General features: G+C 38.4%; 1 protein-coding gene across 10 annotated transcripts in view; it reads left to right on the top strand.

Annotated features, from left to right (window-relative positions):
* The window catches only part of EML4 (EMAP like 4), a 163,268-nt gene that overhangs the window by 131,570 nt on the left and 12,348 nt on the right, over nucleotides 1-19,350 (top strand). For all 10 annotated transcript variants that reach the window (XM_065058319.1, XM_065058315.1, XM_065058316.1 and 7 more), the window contains 10 exons: nucleotides 920-1,030; nucleotides 3,248-3,343; nucleotides 4,131-4,265; nucleotides 4,488-4,623; nucleotides 6,436-6,587; nucleotides 8,080-8,205; nucleotides 8,430-8,561; nucleotides 9,151-9,218; nucleotides 15,268-15,356; nucleotides 17,481-17,578. In XM_065058319.1, coding sequence (XP_064914391.1) covers nucleotides 920-1,030; nucleotides 3,248-3,343; nucleotides 4,131-4,265; nucleotides 4,488-4,623; nucleotides 6,436-6,587; nucleotides 8,080-8,205; nucleotides 8,430-8,561; nucleotides 9,151-9,218; nucleotides 15,268-15,356; nucleotides 17,481-17,578 — 1,143 coding nt within the window. The remainder of the gene's footprint in view (nucleotides 1-919; nucleotides 1,031-3,247; nucleotides 3,344-4,130; nucleotides 4,266-4,487; nucleotides 4,624-6,435; nucleotides 6,588-8,079; nucleotides 8,206-8,429; nucleotides 8,562-9,150; nucleotides 9,219-15,267; nucleotides 15,357-17,480; nucleotides 17,579-19,350) is intronic.

The raw sequence follows: 19,350 nt of genomic DNA, 5'->3' as shown, positions 1-19,350 counted from the left end.
GCTCTTGTCTCTGGCTGTTGGTGAACTCTGTCAGAATTTGAATAATTGAATTATCTTCATAAATTTAGAGGAAAAAAATAAAGGGCGGGGGGGAGGTGGTGGAAAGACAGATACTATGAGGTGTAAAAGAACATTAAATGTAACCCTTATTCAGATGTTCAACTGAATTTCTTAGATTTTGTAAGAAATTCATATGGGATTTTTTGCATAGATACTGTTATGATTTCCACTGAACATTTGTTGAATATCTTGTTAGGGCTGGTTGTTTTGTTCTTCCATCAATGGGATGATTAGTTTTTACTGTCTGTGATGAATGCTTTCCTTAAACCAACTTAATTTCCACTTCATTTGTGATTGTTTCACGTTTATGAACCTAAGCTGGGTTTGGGATGCTACTTGTATGAGCTATAATCATGGAGGTTTTCATTGAGTGTTTGGTGATGGTTAAGGTGCTTGGAGCACCACAGGTTTTTGGTTTTGTTTTATTGCGTGGGGTTGTTTGTGTGTTTTTTCCTACGTTATATATATAGAAAGAAAAAAAAATTGATTATTATTTTCAGTTGTTGCATAAGATTGCTGGATCTGGGGTCTGAAATGCAAAATGACTCCCCCATTATGTGTTCTATGTCTTATGCTGGGCAAAGACTTATTTTCACAGCTACGGAATGCCACCATACTTCATTTCTTGCCATAGTGGCAACCACTGACGTGTTTGTAGCACAGATGCAGGGAGCAAGGATGTCTTGACTCTCACCTTCTGAGCTTCAAGAGACTACCCAGCAGCATCATTAGCACAGGTCATCCTGCATTTCAGCCTGCAGTTTGTAATTCAGGTAGCATCTGTTGAACAAAACTTGACACCTGCCTATGATGCTGTCGCTGTTGATGACGCTGTTTGTCCTGTTGCTTTTTCACACAGCCCTTGCAGCCCCATGTCAGAGTGTGGGACTCAGTGAGCCTGGTGACCCTGCAGGTTATTGGCCTCGGGACTTTTGAACGTGGAGTGGGGTGTTTGGATTTTTCGAAAGCGGTAAGATGGGTAGGATTACTTGGTGTGTTAAATAATTTATCTGGTCCCATGTAAACGGGAAGAAAATATCTGGAGGTTTTTGTACGTGGTTGTCTAGCTGATCTGTTTTGGTATTAAAAGTGTGTCAGTAAAGTTTATGTATACTTTATAAAACCAGCTGACAGTGAGTGAGCTAGCTGAAAAAACAGGAAATGGCACGTATAGAACTGAGGTAACAAACTAGCACAGTGAAACACTAGTCAAGAAAAGCCTTAACTAGAAATTGAAGTCTGTGATGGCTTTGGTGTTGTTTGTGAGGGTTTGGTTGTTAAAAACAAGTTAGCGAGGTTTGCGAAAACGACGTTTAGTGAGTTCTGATAGAAGGGGTAACTTTTCTGCTTGCATAGCTGGAGTAGGTTTTTATGTACTAACAGGAAATTTAAAACAAACAAACAAAACAAACAAAAAACCCAAACAATTCAGAGGACAGCTGAGGTGGGAAGGGAGGTCAGGAGATCAGCTTGTCCACCGTCCTTCTCTCAGGAGGCTCAGCCAGAGCAGGCGGGTCAGGGCTGTGTCAAGCTGGGTTCATGCTGGCTCCAAGGATGGAGACTCAACAGTGTCACTGGGCAAACTGTTGAAAAGAAATGCTTATGCTTTCGTGCTGAAATTTCACTTAACAGTGTAATGCTGCTAGTTTAGTTACATGTAGGTTTTGTATTTCAGTAAATAAAAGATTTTTGTTTGTGTGTTTCCAAATGGGGGTAGCATAAACAAAATAGAATAATGTGAGAAGAGTATTGTTATTCCCGTCACTCTAACAAACAATACAACTTTTAAACTCAGTTATGTTGTTGGTTTGTTTGTTTGTTTTCAAGGTGGATAAATGACATTCCATCATTTTAAAAATAAACAAATAAGCCACTAAGGCAGGGATGTCAAACTCCTGTTCACCAGGGGTCACATCAGCCTTGCGGTTGCCTTCAAAGGGTCGAATGTAATTTTAGGACTGTATAACTGTTTGCCACCTGTGATTTATACAGTCCTAAAATTACAGTCGGCCCTTTGAAGGCAACCACGAGGCTGATGTGGCCCCTGGTGAACAGGAGTTTGACACCCCTGGACTAAGGAATTTTTGAGGACTATATTCTAGTTTTTATCAGCTCTGGTTTGTAGCTGAAACTGATTCTGAAACCTTATTACAGACCCATGATTTCCTCACTAAGACTGAAACAGTGAATGTCTGTAGAACTGTGTTTTAATCACATAATTTCATTAACCCCCCTCAAGAGCTGTGTGTGTCACCAATGCTGTCTTCAGAGTTTCTTTCCATTTAATAATTGCCATGTATATTTGCATATTACTTCTCATAATAGTATTTGGGAATAAAATTTTCAGCCACTTCTGTTTTCATAATTTGTTCGAGAATGCGGTTGAACTGCAAGAATCAACTTTAAAATAAATCAGGCCTCCTCCAAATCTTTCTACACATGTCCTTGAAACAACTGGTTTGTGCAAGTATGTGTTGCTGTGAATAAGCATGTTTTTCTTCTAAGATTTTCTATCTGCTTTTTAATTTGGCATACCCTTGTTTACCATGTAGTTGTAAAATCATTTAAAATAAGCCATTTCAGTTATTTAATACTCTAGATGCCAGTCTTCCTGCTCTATAAGCATATTTTTATTCAGAAAGTTTTACCTTTGCTGCGGTTTTGCCAACTACCTGATTAAATTGCTGGTACTAAAAGCTCCATGAGGAAAAAATGAGATCTGCTTGCAAAGTTGGATAGTATGAAGTTGTGTATAGGCAATGGTGACATTTAAGAAAAAAAAAAACACAAGTGGATCTGTGTGTCTGTCCTCTGAGACCTAAGGAATAATATATTTTCAGAATAGTAAAAGGGAGAAACCTCTTTGCTACTAAGTAGCTTGATACTGCAACCAAGAAAGGAAAAAAACAACGACAAATGCAAATGAAAAGTGAAAGGTTTGGTAAGATAATTTTAAAGCTTTCCTACAATACTATTTGAAGCATGGTAATTTTTATGAGATTATGCAAAAAAAATCTGTCTGTCTTTAAAAGTAAAGGAAAATAGCATCTATACCAAGCATAGAATTCAATTAAAAGGACTTGCTTAATTTGTGTTTGTACCTTTTTAAAGAATATTGATGCCCTGCTCTGTTTCTAAATGTGCTGTGATAGTACCTTGTCAGCACTTTTTTTTCTTCTTCCTTTAGGATTCTGGTACTCATTTATGTGTAATTGATGACTCTAATGAGCATATGCTCACTGTGTGGGATTGGCAGAGGAAATCAAAAATAGCAGAAATAAAGGTAATTATTGCACAAATTAGAACCACTTTTGCTTCAGAATATTAATACCTTAAATACAAGTTTGTGAGGTGCACATTTAATCTTTCTTAGAAACTACAACTGTGTAATCCAGCCAGCTTGTAGGATACAAAAGAAATGTACTCTTAACTTGTATATTGGAAGGGTTTTGAATATCAGAGCTCTTAATAATTACGTTTTAGTCATCCCTAAGGGCCAAACCGAATAAAGAAATTCCTTAATATTTTCCTAATTAAAAAAAAAAATCATGGGGACTTTAAGAAACTGAAGTGATGATTCAGTTTGTAGTTGTTTATTTAAAAGAAAATGAAAGGAAGAAAGAACCCAAAGGAATTTTGGTAGAATTTCAGAAAGAGAAAGATGCATTATAATTCTTCTGTGTTAGCGTTCTCTCACTTGCCTGCGTCACAGCTTTGTTACCTAGAGCAGCAAACTAGTCTTTGTAAAAACTAAGCAGGGCTTTCAACTCAGTGAAGTCTCTTTTATGTATCATCATTATTTTCCGTGGCAGAAGTCTTAGCTGTTCCTGAGGGCAGAAGATTTGTCATTTAAAAAGTGAGTGTAAAACCCTGACTGTAAAAAATAAATATATGTAAAATGATATGCGTGGCCATTTGGATAGTTGATTTAGCACGGAACACTTGCAGACTCTTTTGAGCGTATAATGAGCTGTTTGGTTCCTCATATCTCTGTTCTGAAACTTGGGATTTTACATGTGTTTCTAGTAGTTAATTCCCCCTCCGAATAAATATTGTCTCTGTTATTTCAGACTACAAATGAAGTTGTTCTTGCTGTAGAATTCCATCCAACTGATGCCAATACCATAATAACATGTGGCAAATCTCATATATTTTTCTGGACCTGGAGTGGCAATTCATTGTCGAGGAAGCAAGGCATATTTGGGGTAAGAATGTCTTAGCAGGTCAGTTTTAAATAAATTGTATGATCTGCTCAGGCTGTCTGTAACTTTGCTACGTTGTTACCATGTACTGGTTTAGCAGAGTTAACAAACAAAGGAAGGCTAAATTCTGCTTACAGGCGTGCAGGGTGTATGGGTGTGGATATATTGTACTAATTACTAAAGAGTACAAGCCATTAAGTCTTTCTTTTGCTTATTTTGTTTCAGAAATATGAAAAACCCAAATTTGTTCAGTGTTTGGCATTTTTGGGAAATGGTGATGTGCTCACTGGTGACTCAGGTGGGATAATACTTATATGGGGCAAAACTACTGTAGAATCTACTCCAGGAAAAGGACCTAAAGGTAGGACACATTCACAGTTAATCGCAGATTTTAGATAGTCTGTAGAAGACAAGCATAAAGGATTGCATTAGGAAAGGAGTACGGACACAGGCCTGACTAAGGGTGTACACTTCATGTTATTAACAGGTGGTACTAAACTCCTTCAAGTCTCAGGAATTTGCTGACTTAATAGCATTCTAGAGTTTCTCAATAATAGTTAATGAGATTGTGCCTGAAGTGAATAAAAACTACTTTATCTAAATGTTTTGCATTTTAAAAATGTGCAGTTAATCAGCTTTCCTTTCATCCTGTGATTTGATAAAGGCTGTAGGATCAGTTTGAGGGTTCTGCAGGCTGCGTTTGCCACGTAAGGCTTATATTGTTCCATGCTTGGTCTCAGAGGAATACCATTAAGTGGCAAAGCTGATGCTAATAAGACTTGTATGTGAAGGAAAAATACCATGCCAGTTAACACAAATAACCATGTCTGGTTTAGCAGATACTCAAGTCTTGGCTGTAAAATATACTTTGAATCCCATGTTATTTGGAATGTGGGTTAAACTTATTCTGTAGGGCAAAGCTTTTGTAAAAAAGAAAGGAAAATTATTTGTTACCCAACATATGCAGACCTGGCACAGTTGCACCCTAAGGTGACTTATAAATTGAAGGATAATTTATTTTACTTGGCAGCTGTTTCAAACACTCTGATTTGAATTGGTATTCCAGGAAAACATTGATGTAAAAAGTAAATTTTTAATGGTAAGTCTGTTTTTGTAGGTAAATCTTTTTCTTGTATTTCAAGCTAACTGCAATGGAAAAGTGATTTAACAAATTATCTGATGTTTAATTTTGAAGTTCTTGTAACCTTTTGCCAGTATAATCTTAAAAGATATCAAATACAACATTTATTTACATCAACATAAAGATATTTTAGTTGGCTTATCATATTAGATGGGTCACAGGACTTGATCTCAAACTCTTTTTCATGTGAGAGCATGCTGACTTGAACTGACTTGAGCCATAGGCAGAATGAGCAAAGTTAAGCTGGTAGTTATTTCGGTGGTGTTTAAGGCTTTTTCTGTAGTTGCTATTTGAAAATATGCAAGTCTCAAAGCATCAGAATCTTGTTGTTTTGTTTGGTTTTGTTTTTTTTAACATACTTTCTTACAGCTGTTCTTTTGACTTGAAGACCTGATCAGGTTGCAAAAGGCTTTTCCTTTGATACCTTTCTTGTTTAATTCTCTCGTTTCTCGTTCTTCCTGATGTTTTCCTTTGGGTAGACTGCTATATTGATAGATGCCAAGTGTTGGTTGTACTACTTTTAGGTGAGGCAACATCCAGCATTAGATATTAGGTTCATGCATCCTGGAAACTTTGCTGTAAATAATTTGCTTTTTATTCCCATTACACTACAGACAACAAGTTTCTTTTAATAAAATAACTTTAATTCTTTTCTAATAATGAATTGCTAAATGTTCTGTGACTCTAAAGGACAGTTTCATTTGCAGCTGGAACAACTGTGTTCTCTTGGATAGTAGAGGTACGGAAGCATTTTGTAAATAGTTGTGCTTGCCTTCACAAGTTGTAGAGCGATCGAACTCAAAAACGTTTGTATTCTGAAAGGCAGGCCCTTTGTTTTAGCTTTTTATCCTGTAAGAAAACACTACCACCTTGTGTTTGCCATACTGATGCAATACAAATAGCCTGACAGTTCAGACTTAATTATTTATTGTACACCATTACTTTAATCTTCTGCCAAAAGGCAGAAGTTCTTGTAAACCCCAGGTGAAAAAATGACTAGCGTTCTTTATTATTTTCTTTTTGTGCATGTAGGAGTATATCAGATAAGCAGACAAATCAAAGCTCACGATGGCAGTGTGTTCACACTCTGTCAAATGAGGAATGGGATGCTACTAACTGGAGGAGGGAAGGACCGAAAGATCATCCTGTGGGATCATGATTTGAATCCTGAAAGGGAAATTGAGGTGAGAAAGCAAGAGGGACAAGGAAATTTGCCTTGAGCAAGGTGTTGAGTAGCCAGCTGGAATCCTTTCCACTCTTTGGAGAATCAGTACTTAGGATGATAGAATATCTGCTGGTTGCTGTCTTCTTAAGTCAATGATGGTGTTTTATTACAAAAGTGTTTACATTTTTAGCCTGTAAATGAGCCTTTCTGACACTTCAGTTCTTTCCCATTTAAGTGAACAGAAATTGTTAGTTTTTTCTTTTCCTCCAAGCGCTTCATTAGTTTCTTTTACTCATCTATTTTTTGAGGGTATTCTCCAGTATCACCTTTTGTTAAGTGTGCTTGTCTGGGAAAAAACAATGTTACCAGCATTTGAGGAGTGTTTTTATAGAACTTGTTAATATACAAGACAAAAATCAAGTAGGACACACATGAATACCGTGTAAGAATGTGTGTCTTTGTGATTTAGCAATATGGTAATTCCAGGTAAATGAAGAAGAACTGGAAAAAATCATACATTATGGATTTTAAAATGCTTTTTGTCCTGACAAGAAAATGACTTCTTGAAATAATGTGTTGTCCTTAAACAGTTCTTCTAGTTGTGGTTCACTCCACTTACCTAGTATGTATTTATAGCAGCATTTTTTCCTTAACAAATATGTTTAGTTCCATCTAGAGTTCATTATTACCATGAATCTAATATTAACCTTTAGAAAACATGGCTGAGAGGTAGTCAGCATTGACTGTCATATACAACTCCTAGACTTGAGTAATGCACTCTTTTTATATCAGTGTCTCTATTTTCCTTTTATTAGTAGTGTTATGTTAAAGCTTTTTTTTTTTTTATGTTGAGAAATATTACTAGAACCGTGACACACAATTTTCTGAATGATTGTATGGATTTTCTGTCTTGTGTGACCAATAAAGTTAGTGTATTTTCTAAAGATAAATAATTTAGTAAACCAAACAAATGCACACTGTAAAATAAAGCAGTGTGTTAAAATTGAAGCATGCAGTAAACAAACTCAATAAAATTCAGAGTCATTGCCAACATGAGGCATATGAACGTTTACTTAAGCAGGAAGCATTAAGAAAATCAGGAAGCATTTACTGTGTGCTGCAAGATTTTTTTTTCTTGTTTTACAGCATGTGTATTGAAAAGTAAACAGTAACTATACATTATTCCTATTCTTATATGATGAGACATAAAGATGTGAAATGCATTTGTTTAGTGTATTTGATGCTTAAAAATTCATGGAACTTAATTGGTAATTTTTTTCTACGGAGACTTGTTAAAATGGAGTAATTGTGATTATTTTGGGGAGAGATTCTGTACTGAGAAATAAATGAAGTAGGTTTCTGGTCAAGTCCTGATATAATGTATATGTGATTAGATTATTTATACTGGGAGAACTGCAGTTCTGGTACTGTCATTGTGCACTATTTGTCCCTTCAAAAATAAGCTCATATTAAGGTGCATCATGTGGCTTTACAGATGTTTCTTATCCTAGGTTCCTGACCAGTACGGTACAATCAGAGCAGTAGCAGAAGGAAAAGCAGATCAATTTTTAGTGGGTACTTCACGAAACTTTGTTTTGCGGGGAACATTTAATGATGGTTTCATAGTAGAGGTACAGGTAAGCACAACAGGGTTTTTCTAGTGTTTGTTGGTTGGTTGGTTTTGGTTTTGTGCTGGTTTTGGTTTTTTTCCTTTTGTTGTTGTTGGGGGTTTTTTGCTTGTTTTTGAGTTTTGTTTGTTTGTTTTTAAACCCCCCCCAAATGTAAACGGTTTCCCTACTGGCGTGTTATTTTAAGAGCCTTTACTTTATTCATTGTTAAATCATTTGTGTTTTCTTTCCAGGGACATACAGATGAACTCTGGGGACTGGCATCCCATCCTTTCAAAGACTTATTTTTAACATGTGCCCAAGATAGGCAAGTCTGCATGTGGAACTCTGTGGACCACACACTGGAATGGACCAGGCTGCTAGATGTATGTTAACCCTTCAACATTGAATATAAAGTTGGAAAATAGGAAAAAGCATAAATTTTCTGAAACACCCTTGTTCCATGTGATTGCAGGAATGCAAAAATCCTGTAGTTACACCATTAAAAACAGCTATTTGGAAACTGTGATAAACTTAACCAGGTCATCAGATATTGTGTGGACTGTAATCAGGTTACCATTGTCTGGTGCCATTCTAGCAAACCAAGTCAAATAAAACTCAATGCTTTGTTCTTTTTAGAGTTTAACTTTTTATAAATTATTCAAACGACTCAAAGAGGATATCATACAAATGTGCAAGATTTAGCTTTAGGATTCCTTCCTTACTGTCATTATTCATTTCATATTTTGGCTAATTCTGTCCTAATATCCAACTAAAAGCATCTTTTTACAGAAAATTTAGGCTTTAGTGCAATACCTGTCACTTATAACCTGTGTAGGATTATTAGCATGCTGCTAATTAGTTTTTCAATGTGTCAGTTCACCTCAGGCATTTAGAGTAGCTTTGGTAGAAGGAAAGGTGTTTGACCATGAGGACATGGATGGGTGAATGATCTGTCCATGTCTGTCCCTCCAGGAGCCAGGGCACTGTGCTGACTTCCATCCCAGCGGAGCAGTGGTCGCGATAGGAACCCACTCGGGCAGGTAAATGCCTTTCATTTGACTTGTGGAAGTTTAAAGATTTGATACGAGGCATCTTTTATATTGGAATTTATATTTCATTTGGTTTTTATTCTTTTGGCTTGAGGTTAAGTAGCCTATAAAGGTTGGGAGAAGGGGACAGATCTTTCTTAGGTGGGTTAGATGAAGACAGAAAGACTATTTGACTGTTGTTAGGCTGTCTAGGTTTTTTAACTACTCTTTCCTGAAAGCCCAGATGTTGATTATTTTTTCTAAATTTTTGGGGGGCTTTCCATGAGCACTCCTTATTTGCTTTACCAAGTATCATATATTTTTATATCGTGTGTGTGACATTGGTTTATAAGACAGGTACAGTACAGATCTTTCTCCTTCCCAAGTCAAACACACTTGCAACCTTCTAAATTGACATGGAAAGGCAAGTGAACAGGTTAATATTTTGATTTTTGTGTAAGACAGAGTTCAACATGGTACATTGCTGCAATAAAATGCTATTGACCTGTTCACATTCATTCATAAAATGAGTGCTGCCAAATTCTTTAGCTCCAGCTTCTTTCAGTCATGGAAGAAAATCGTTTTAATTCATATCCAACCTCTGGCTTGGTATCATCTCCCAAAAAAGGAGTCCCATGTAAAAGATTTTTAGCAAGTAACAGAAGAAAAAAATTAGATATTCATAGCATTAGAGAGGTGAGAAAATAGTAAATATACTGCCATTTTTAATTTTACATCCGGTTTGGCAACTCAGTGATAAAATAATAATATTCTTAGTACATGTAAGAAAGTTGGGGGGGTGGGGGGCAGTATTTTGCATCTCATAATTTTTTTTTTTAAGTTTGCTTTTAAAAACTGCTGAACATGAACAGCTCCCTTTAACTTTCCTGGAAAAAATAAGCGTTAAATACTTTTGAAGAGTATTCATTTCCAAGATGATGATGCAGTCTTTGCTAAATTCATTAGGTGTAACATCAGGCTAGAAAACCTAGTTTACCTTCCTTAGAAAAATCTTGCTGAGCTCTGGTATATCTGGTTTCTACATTGTACCTTTTAATTTTTTCATCTCTTTCTGAATATAGCATTAAATTGAACAAGTGTTTCTACTTTCATTAAACAGAGTAGAAGATACTGGCCTAATAGTACTTGAAATGGGGAAAAGGGAACAGAAGGTCAGGTTATATTTCTTGAGAGTTATTAGATGTTTTTGAAATTCCATCAAAGCATAATGAAGGCATATGGAGAGGCTGAAGCGTTCAGTCTGGTGTTTGCTTTTGACTTTATTCTGTGCTCCCCCCCACCCCCCCCACAACATCCCAAGGCATTTGAACATTACTTTTTCATTTTAGCACTTCTCAGTTTGAATTTGTTTTTTTTTTTTTTAATTACTGTGTTGGGTAAATTTATCATGATGGCCTTAGGATTTTTATCTATTTCCTTTTTTTTACCCTGTTCTTGAAACCAAGCAGTTATATTTTCACCGTTATATTTTACTGTGTTCTGAAATTCCATGATTCCATTATAGGTTTGAGATATACAAATAAAGCCTGGTAAGTGCAAAAGTGTACGAGAAATAAGTGGTGTTGTGAATCAAGATAAACAGAACAGTTTTAAATTTACTGCCTAACCTCCGGCATCAGGCAGTGCTTTCTGCGCCAGATAATCCCGTCCAAGGGAGTTATTTCCCAAGGAATGAAGGCTGCATGTGTCCCGTTTAACATCTGAGAGAAAAGAGTCTCAAGCCTTAACAAGTTGTTTAATAACTGGCTTGATTCATAGCCCAAAATGCATAAAGCCAATATTAAATGGATCTAATATGTTTAGAGTTCAATAAACCTTGGATGTGTCCATTAATGTCATTCTAGTGCTGCTCTGCTTCCAATGTGGAGGTCAGTAAGGCAGGAGCAGGGAACGGAGCATTAAGAAAGTTGGGTGTGATGGTTAAAATTGTGACATCTGAAGACAACTGAATTTTCTACATCTCTTCCTATTCTTGTCTGTCGTTTTGCAGCGGTGCATTTTTATCAGGCCAGCATGTCACGGTTTTGGTGTGCTTTTCACGTACCACTTCCCATGGCGAGTATTTTGGTATAATTTCCCTTTTTGGGCTGTCTGCAAAGTGGTCTGCTGCAGGTTTTCTTAGCCACTTCTTTAAATACCTTCTGTGTGCGTGATCTTTGGTTGTCTGGGATTAAGCCTGGCTTGGAGAGAACTGATACTTCTTGTGGATCCTGCTGTTGCTGGAAGTGCACAGCTGAAAAACTAAAAAGAGCTGGCATTCAGAAATCCTACCAGAGAAGTGGGTTTTCAAGGCACTATAGAGATCCTTTTGTTGTGCTCTATGCTCCCAGTGGTATTATTTGTAGGGAAGTGGACCTTTCCGTGACCGATCACAGAGAATATCTTGAGTGGTGTGCACTGCAGAAAAAAAGACTAATGAGATTCTTAAAAAATACTAATATTATTAAGAAAATGGAAGGCTGGAGAACAAGACCAGTGTAAGCCAGACCCACAAGGAGGTGAATCAGTCAGTAGAGCTATTGAGATTTATACCAGTTCAGCATCTTTTGTGATATTAAGATAAAGGAACCTAAATATCCCAGGGAACCAGTCTTGCTAGATGGGTTGATTTGTTGCCTCTGATTAATGCCTTGCAGGTTCAACATTCGGTATTAACTAAATGTGGGAATTGCAAGTGTACATGCAAAAATGTATTACTACTCTGGATTACTGTTTCCCTGATGATTTAATCAGAAAAATTCTGCATTCACAGATGTGAGTTATCAGTAATAAATGTCTTTCATGGATGTTTGCCAAAGGAGAGTAATTTAAGGGGGTTTGTTTCTAAAAACTGGTATTTTTTTAGGTAGGTTATTAGTATTTTTTTAAAGCAAAGGAATGGGAAGACAAGAAATGGATGAAAATGGCAAAAGTTCTGTCTGGTTTGTGTGAACTTGCAAACAAGTTAAGCATGTTACCTTCAGTAACAATTGGGAGAAAATACGTAAAAAAACAGAAAAAGCTAAAGAGCTGCTCTCTTACAGCTGGGATCCCATCCATCCATTTATTTCATCTGATCTACAGATCAGAAGTTCACTTGGCAGCCAAAGTTTGTGTTTCACAGCCCTATAGGACTTTTTCACGGTCAGCTGCCGTTTGCGTGTTGCATACCTTCGTGTTGGAAGGAAGATCCTCTCCCGAAGCACAGCCTCAAGGTGGACCCCAGCTGTTTGCGAGAAGGGCCGGTGTGGGACATACCGATAAACTGCTGTAGCAGCCAGACAGAAGACACATTTCATGGAGACGGACTTTCTTGCTGGCAGTTGCAGTGTTTGCCTCAGCACTGGGAGAGTTTGGAAGATTGTAAGCAGCTGAACTAGATGTGACCAATGCATCCTTTTTTACATTAATATAGAAATTGTCACGGTGTGCCATTTCCTTGGTCAGCTAAGATCTCTTGTTCAGAAAAATTTTTGCAGAACGACTACTGTCACAGTGTGCTGTCTCCTAATGCCAAATGAAGTTCAAAGAGCACCCTTCAGAGCAGCAGAAGTTTAGCCTTGTGTTTGATACCACACAGCACCACCCTTGTGCTTTCAGTAGAATAGGGGTATTTTTTTATGTTTTTCTGGTTGCATTTCAGGTTTGTTTGATTGGGTTTTTTTTCTTCATTTCACACAATATTAACTGGAGGATTACCTGGTTCAGGGAACAGCCTCAAAGGATCAACCTAAAGAGCAGGCCTCAGGACCAGCATCACGAGGCGCATCACTGCCGCAGCAGCCTCCCTGCCCTGTCCTGGTTGTGTATTTTTGGACCTGGGGGCCTCAGCCCCCCTCTTGGCTGTCTGGCAGACACTTCATGCAGCAGGATCGTATGGCAGGGGGCATGGGAGGGGAGTACCCATCCACTTTGTGGAAGAAGGCTGGTTTTGGTTGTTTACTATGCTCATAAGCAGTTTTTATATCCAGACACCACAATTATGCTACTCAAAACATGCATCCTGCTGCGTCGTCTTGGTAGATAAATAGATTTTACAGCATAGTAGCTAAGTTTTCTGGTAAAGCAAAAGGTCTTTATCTCCTGTTTTGCTATCTGTGCACAAGAGGTGTGTTGCCCACCTGGGCAGAAGCAGTGAGGAGCCTCCACCCAGTTCTGAATTCAGGAAAACACAAATAATGAGGCAGGGAGCACTGGCTTTCAGACCAGCTTCTGCTGTTCCTTGGAAAGCAGATTGCTTCAACTCAGCGATGCTTCCATGTGCGCTCTTCATGCTCCTGTTGTTGTCCCATCAGGATGTACTTTAAGAGCAGTTTTCCTGTCACGTTGGAGTGATTGTTTTTCTTTATGTGGTGGCAAAATGGCACAGTTACCCTCTGTCTTTGTCCCTGCCAAACCCTTCTGTGGTTTTGGTTGGGTTTTATTTATTTATTTTGCTTTGTTCTTTAGTGTATGTACCCCTGTCATGGTCATCAGCCAGGCAACATTTTAGCGAGCATTTGGCAGGGCCAAAGGAGGGCATAGTTTGAACTAAATAGCAGAATAGCAACTTGTAATTCCTAATATAATTTGTGGAAATTGCAAAGCTTCAGTGTATAGACTGGAGGAAATCAAAAGTCTGCTTTCAGCAGAGGATTACAGCAGAGAAGCTCTGAGTGTGGTTTCTACTCCTGTCCAATGCAGACCTACTAGCTGTTTTCCACTGGTTTTACTGGTTTCCACTGTCTTGCACACAAATTATTCAGTAGTCCATGGCATATGGGCCTCAGGTTTTTTTATGCAGATGTTGTTTAATTTCTTTAATGTGGTTCTCTAACCACAAGCTGGTTTTAAGCCCTTGGGACCGGGCTGCTTTCCAGATACCTCACTGCTGGATCAATGCAAGCTGGAGTCTCGTCTCTGTCCATAGAAAGTGGTGATGTCCGCTGTTGTTCCTGGGTTTATTTTAGGTCATATAAGTTTGTTATGGAATAAATGGTCCTAGCGTTAGCGGTGTTCCACTGAGTTCACTACGAGACAGCGGGTGGAATTGCCTGAGTCGTTTCCACAGTGTGTGAACTTGCCATTTGCCACTGGGGATGGAAACCTGGCCGTGAGATCAGAAGTTCAGAGCAAAGAAATTAAATTCTGTGTACCACTTTAATGTATTTAGCCATGTTGGTATCTTACGTTTTCATTATATATGTGTACTTGTATACTTTTTTTTATTAAATTTTCATTGTCTTTGTTTTGCCAATGTTTGCTATGTTTAGGAGTTAGGTGGGCATCAGAACCATTGCAAAATATTCAGATTCTGCTGATCTAGCCGGTCTTGTTGTCAGTGGCAATTTCAGTGTATGGGCCACCAAGTTTTTGTAAGCTGCTCTGAGATTTTTACCTGCTCTTCATAACTAATACAGTTATTGTTAAATAATAGATGCCATTAGTTGCTTTAGTTATAAATCATGCAAGCAGGAAACAAAAAAAACCACAACGTGACAGGTTACATACAATCAAATTTCAGTACCTGGCTATTTCTTCTTTCTTTGGTAAAATTATTCACAGAAATGGAAAGGACTGAGGGGAAAATACCAGATGAGATTATACTTTCTGTTTAAAATGAGTATGGAAATGTTTTCCACTCCCTCCTACACTTCTATACATTTTTTTTTAACTTTGCTTCATACAAATTGAAAGATTAGGTTTTATAGCAAAACTGTTCTTCAAAATGGGGAAGAAGTAGTAGATAAACTTCAGCTGTAGCCTTAAGGCTTCAGGATGATAGGGTGCAGTCACATTAGCTGTCTGGTGGCATGTTTATCATCCAGTGGACATTTTAGTGATTACTACAGTTTTTGTGGAAGTGGTAAAAAATTGGGCCACATTTAGAGTCTTTTCTATATCATTCACTGAAACTCCTATCGCTTTGTGAACCAGAAAAGTGTTTCATAAAAAACAGATGTTTTCTGGGCTGCCTTTGAGGGACTTCCATGAGAAGATGAAGGCAGGCAGTGATTATTATTCTTTTGCTTGCTTTTTTGTTTGGTGGAAGTGATACTCATTTGAATTCTTCTCTCTCTAGGTGGTTTGTTTTGGATGCAGAAACACGGGATCTGGTTTCAATACACACTGATGGCAACGAACAGCTATCAGTGATGCGCTACTCAGTAGGTAGGCAGAATTGTACATTTGGAGTAAGTGCTGATAAATTAGATGTCTGTTCTGTTAAATGGTGTTACGCTACTCCCCAGTCACTAAAAAAGGCAGAACTTTTAAAAAAATTGTTTAGGATGCTTTATGTATAATCACAGAATCACAGAATGTTAGGGATTGGAAGGGACCTCAAAAGATCATCTAGTCCAATCCCCCTGCCAGAGCAGGAACACCCAGATGAGGTTACACAGGAATGTGTCCAGGCGGGTTTTGAATGTCTCCAGAGAAGGAGACTCCACAATCCCCCTGGGCAGCCTGTTCCAGTGCTCTGGCACCCTGATTACGAAGAAGTTTCTTCTCAAATTTAAGTGAAACCTTTTGTGTTCCAGTTTATATCCATTGCCCCTTGTCTTATCATTGGTTGTCACGGAGAAAAGCCTGGCTCCATCCTTGTGACACTCATCCTTTATATATTTATAAACATTAATGAGGTCACCCCTCAGTCTCCTCTTCTCCAAGGTAAAGAGCCCCAGCTCCCTCAGCCTTTCCTCATAAGGGAGATGCTCCACTCCTTTAATCATCTTTGTTGCTCTGTGCTGGACCCTCTCCAGCAGTTCCCTGTCCTTCTTGAACTGAGTGGCCCAGAACTGGGCACAATATTCCAGGTGTGGTCTCACCAGGGCAGAGTAGAGGGGAAGGAGAACCTCTCGCAACCTACTAACCACCCCCCTTCTAATACACCCTAGTATGCCATTGGCCTTCCTGGCCACAAGGGCACAGTGCTGGCTCATGGTCATCCTGTTGTCCACCAGGACCCCCAGGTCCCTTTCCCCTACACTGCTCTCTGGTAAGTCATTCCCCTACTGGAACCTGGAGTTGTTCCTACCCAGATGCAAGACTCTACACTTTCCCTTGTTATATTTCATTAAATTTTTCCCTGCCCAACTCTCCAGCATGTCCATGTCTCTGGATGGCAGCACAGCCTTCTGGTGTGTGAGCCACTCCTCCCAGCTTGGTGTCATCAGCAAACTTGCTGATAGTACACTCTGTTCCCTCATGCAAGTTGTTGATTAATATATTGAATAATACTGACCCCAGTACTGACCCCTGAAGCATTCCACTGGATACAGGCCTCCAAGTAGAATCCGCCCCATTGACTACAACAATCCGCCCCATTGACTACAACTTTCTTACAGATTTGTTTGTGTATGCTAAATCTCTGAGTTTTGTAACTGCAAACATTATGGTTGCCTGTCATAGCCTTTCCTTCACATCAAACTTTGCTGTTATAATAAATGTTAGCTTTGATCCCAGAAAAACCTTAATTTCTCAACTAAGTAGTTGACAGGTTAACAAAAATGTCTGTAAAAAGCTTAGTATTTTGGTGATATTTTATTATACTACTTAGTTAATTTTCAAGTGTATTCATACACAATCATAAAACTAAACTCAGGTCAGTCTGAAACTCAGAGCTGTTTGTTAAGTATTTGCAATGGGATTGCATAGAGAGTCCCAGCCAGCACTGAGTCTCCTCTTCAGACGTGACATGACAAATCATCAGAGGCTGACTCCTCTTCAGTAAAACTGGATGGAAGAATACTCTCATAAATCTGTTTCTTGTTTGCTTTTGGAGAACATACCATATCAGTGGGCAAAATGTTCCTCTGCCGCTGCCACATCTGCCAAGTGCAGCAATTTATTTTAAAGCACTGATGTTTATTGACATTTAAAGCATTGATCATGATTCAAGGCAACTCTTCTCCATGTACTTTTTTTAAAATGGAAACAACACAGGTTAGAAAACTGCTTGTCATATTTGAATGCTTCGCTTCTTTAGACATTACTTAGTGCTGATTTATATGCAACTTCCCCCTCCAAAGCTGAGCTATGAAGTACTGTATGCAGAAAACTTATGCCTACTTACTGTCAGCAATTTCCAGAAACTCAATGCAATCTGAGGATTTATACCATGTCCATGGGACACTTACTTAAATTGCTATGTATCCATAAAAACAGTAAAGAGTTATGTATCCTTTAATACAATTCATAAGCAGTAGTTTAATCGAGACTATTATCTTAGTGATAAATCTGAAATCATTAATATTTAGAAAACAAATTGATACCAAATATTTTGTGTTGTAGATGGCACCTTACTTGCAGTTGGATCCCATGACAACTTTATTTACCTCTACGTAGTAACAGAAAACGGAAGAAAGTATAGCAGATATGGAAAATGCACTGTAAGTTTTGGAGAAAATACAATCAGCAGTTCTTGCACTTTGATGTTATACATACACTAAGATGTTAAACAGTGGAACTCTTTCCGGATTGATGCTTTTCCATTTTTATTTTTGGTCTTAAGTTTTATGGGTTTTTTTTCCAGCATTTGATTATTTACTTTTTTTTTTTTACTTTGGTCTGATGGATACTGCAACCACTAGTGTTAGGTGAACACTTTTGCATCAAATATGACTGATTTCTCAGACTGCTGACTTTTTCTTTGAAATGGGAAATTAGCAGTGAGATGGAGAAGTGCCTTGTACCTGTATGCTGGAACTCTTTTGGCGAAAATAATACACTTCTTTGGGGGCATTTTCCCCCTATTGGTAAAATACTCCTTGGACCAATGTAATATTAGATGATAGAATTTCATTAGAATATGTAATTTTTGAGGTTGAAAATATGCACTATTTTCAGCTGTAATTGTTACTACAAGATTTGGAATCAGGGGATTAGCCAACAATAAATTTATGGCCCAGGGTAACTAAATGTAAGCGTAACACAAGTAGTGGAGTTTATTTTAGTCCTTACACTTATATGAGGTTGTCCCAGTGTTAAAAAGACGTACTTTTTTTTTTCCTTAAGTGTTTTAATTATCTAATATCCTGGCCTTAAGTTCAGCTCTCTTTAGTTTAGGGGGAATCTGAACCTTAATGGGATTTGCAAATGATATTGTAAGAATAGGTTCACATTTGTAGTGTAAAATGTTTGGTGGGTTTTTTGTTTTTTTTTTTCAAGGAATGCATCGCATGCTCAAAACACTTCTCATGTTTGTCACCAATTGCATTTCTTTAGTTTCAAAAATAAGAGAGCTTCTCAAGCTACTTTGTTAATTTGAAAATGGAACCATAAGGCTAAATTGTGGGGTGGGTTTTTTTTTGTTTGTTTCTAATTTCTGCCTCCCCTCCCAACCTTTGACGCAAGACCTGTAGTGGAAACTGTTAGGGGGAAACAAATAGGCATTAGCCAGTCCTTTAGTGCCATGCATGGTGTGCATTTCTACTCATCATTTGGCTGAGGACATTCCACGCTGCAAGAGCATAGGGGTCCAGGGCAGCTTGGATTCAACTGCTGCCATGGCACAGGGCTGGCAGGATGGTCACCAGCAGTGGGTTTGCTCCATCCCTGGAGTGTGCAGGTCAGCAGCGGTGGGTTTGCTCCATCCATGGCAGGGAGGGCTCAGCATTGGCATGGGATGCAGCTGGAGGGAAGGCTGTTGGGTGTGCTGGAGGCTCCTCGATGGCAGGACTGTGAAGCAGGGTGAGCCAGGGCGTCCTGCAGCCCCTGAGCAGGGTGGTGATGGGGTTAGCCGATAGCACAGTGATTGTGATATGAGAAATCAGATCTGCAGCCTTCCAGGGAGCTCAGGCAGTGAGGAAAGGGTTGAGCCTACAGGGAGGTCAGACTGGTGGCCCAGTGGGATTGGTAGGGATGGCAGTGGATGGCTGCACCTCAGTACAGCATTTCACCCTGTCACTTATTCCTTAACCATAAAAGAAAAAAAATAACTCAGGTGGCTAGTCTCAACATATGTAATATTTAGATTGCTATGTACTTCAGTGTCTCTGTGAGCTGTTTGAAGATGTATGAAATAATTTATTTCTGTATATCATATGTATTGTATTCAGGAGAGAGCATCTGGCAGTTTAAACCAGCATTGACCGATGCTTGGGTCCCCTTGCCCATACATTGTAGGACAGTGTTTCAGAGGTGCAATTAGTTTGTAGAATAT

Source organism: Columba livia, chromosome 3, assembly GCF_036013475.1.
Source record: "Columba livia isolate bColLiv1 breed racing homer chromosome 3, bColLiv1.pat.W.v2, whole genome shotgun sequence".
Classification (NCBI taxonomy): domain Eukaryota; kingdom Metazoa; phylum Chordata; class Aves; order Columbiformes; family Columbidae; genus Columba; species Columba livia.
This window is presented reverse-complemented; position numbering and strand designations above follow the sequence as displayed.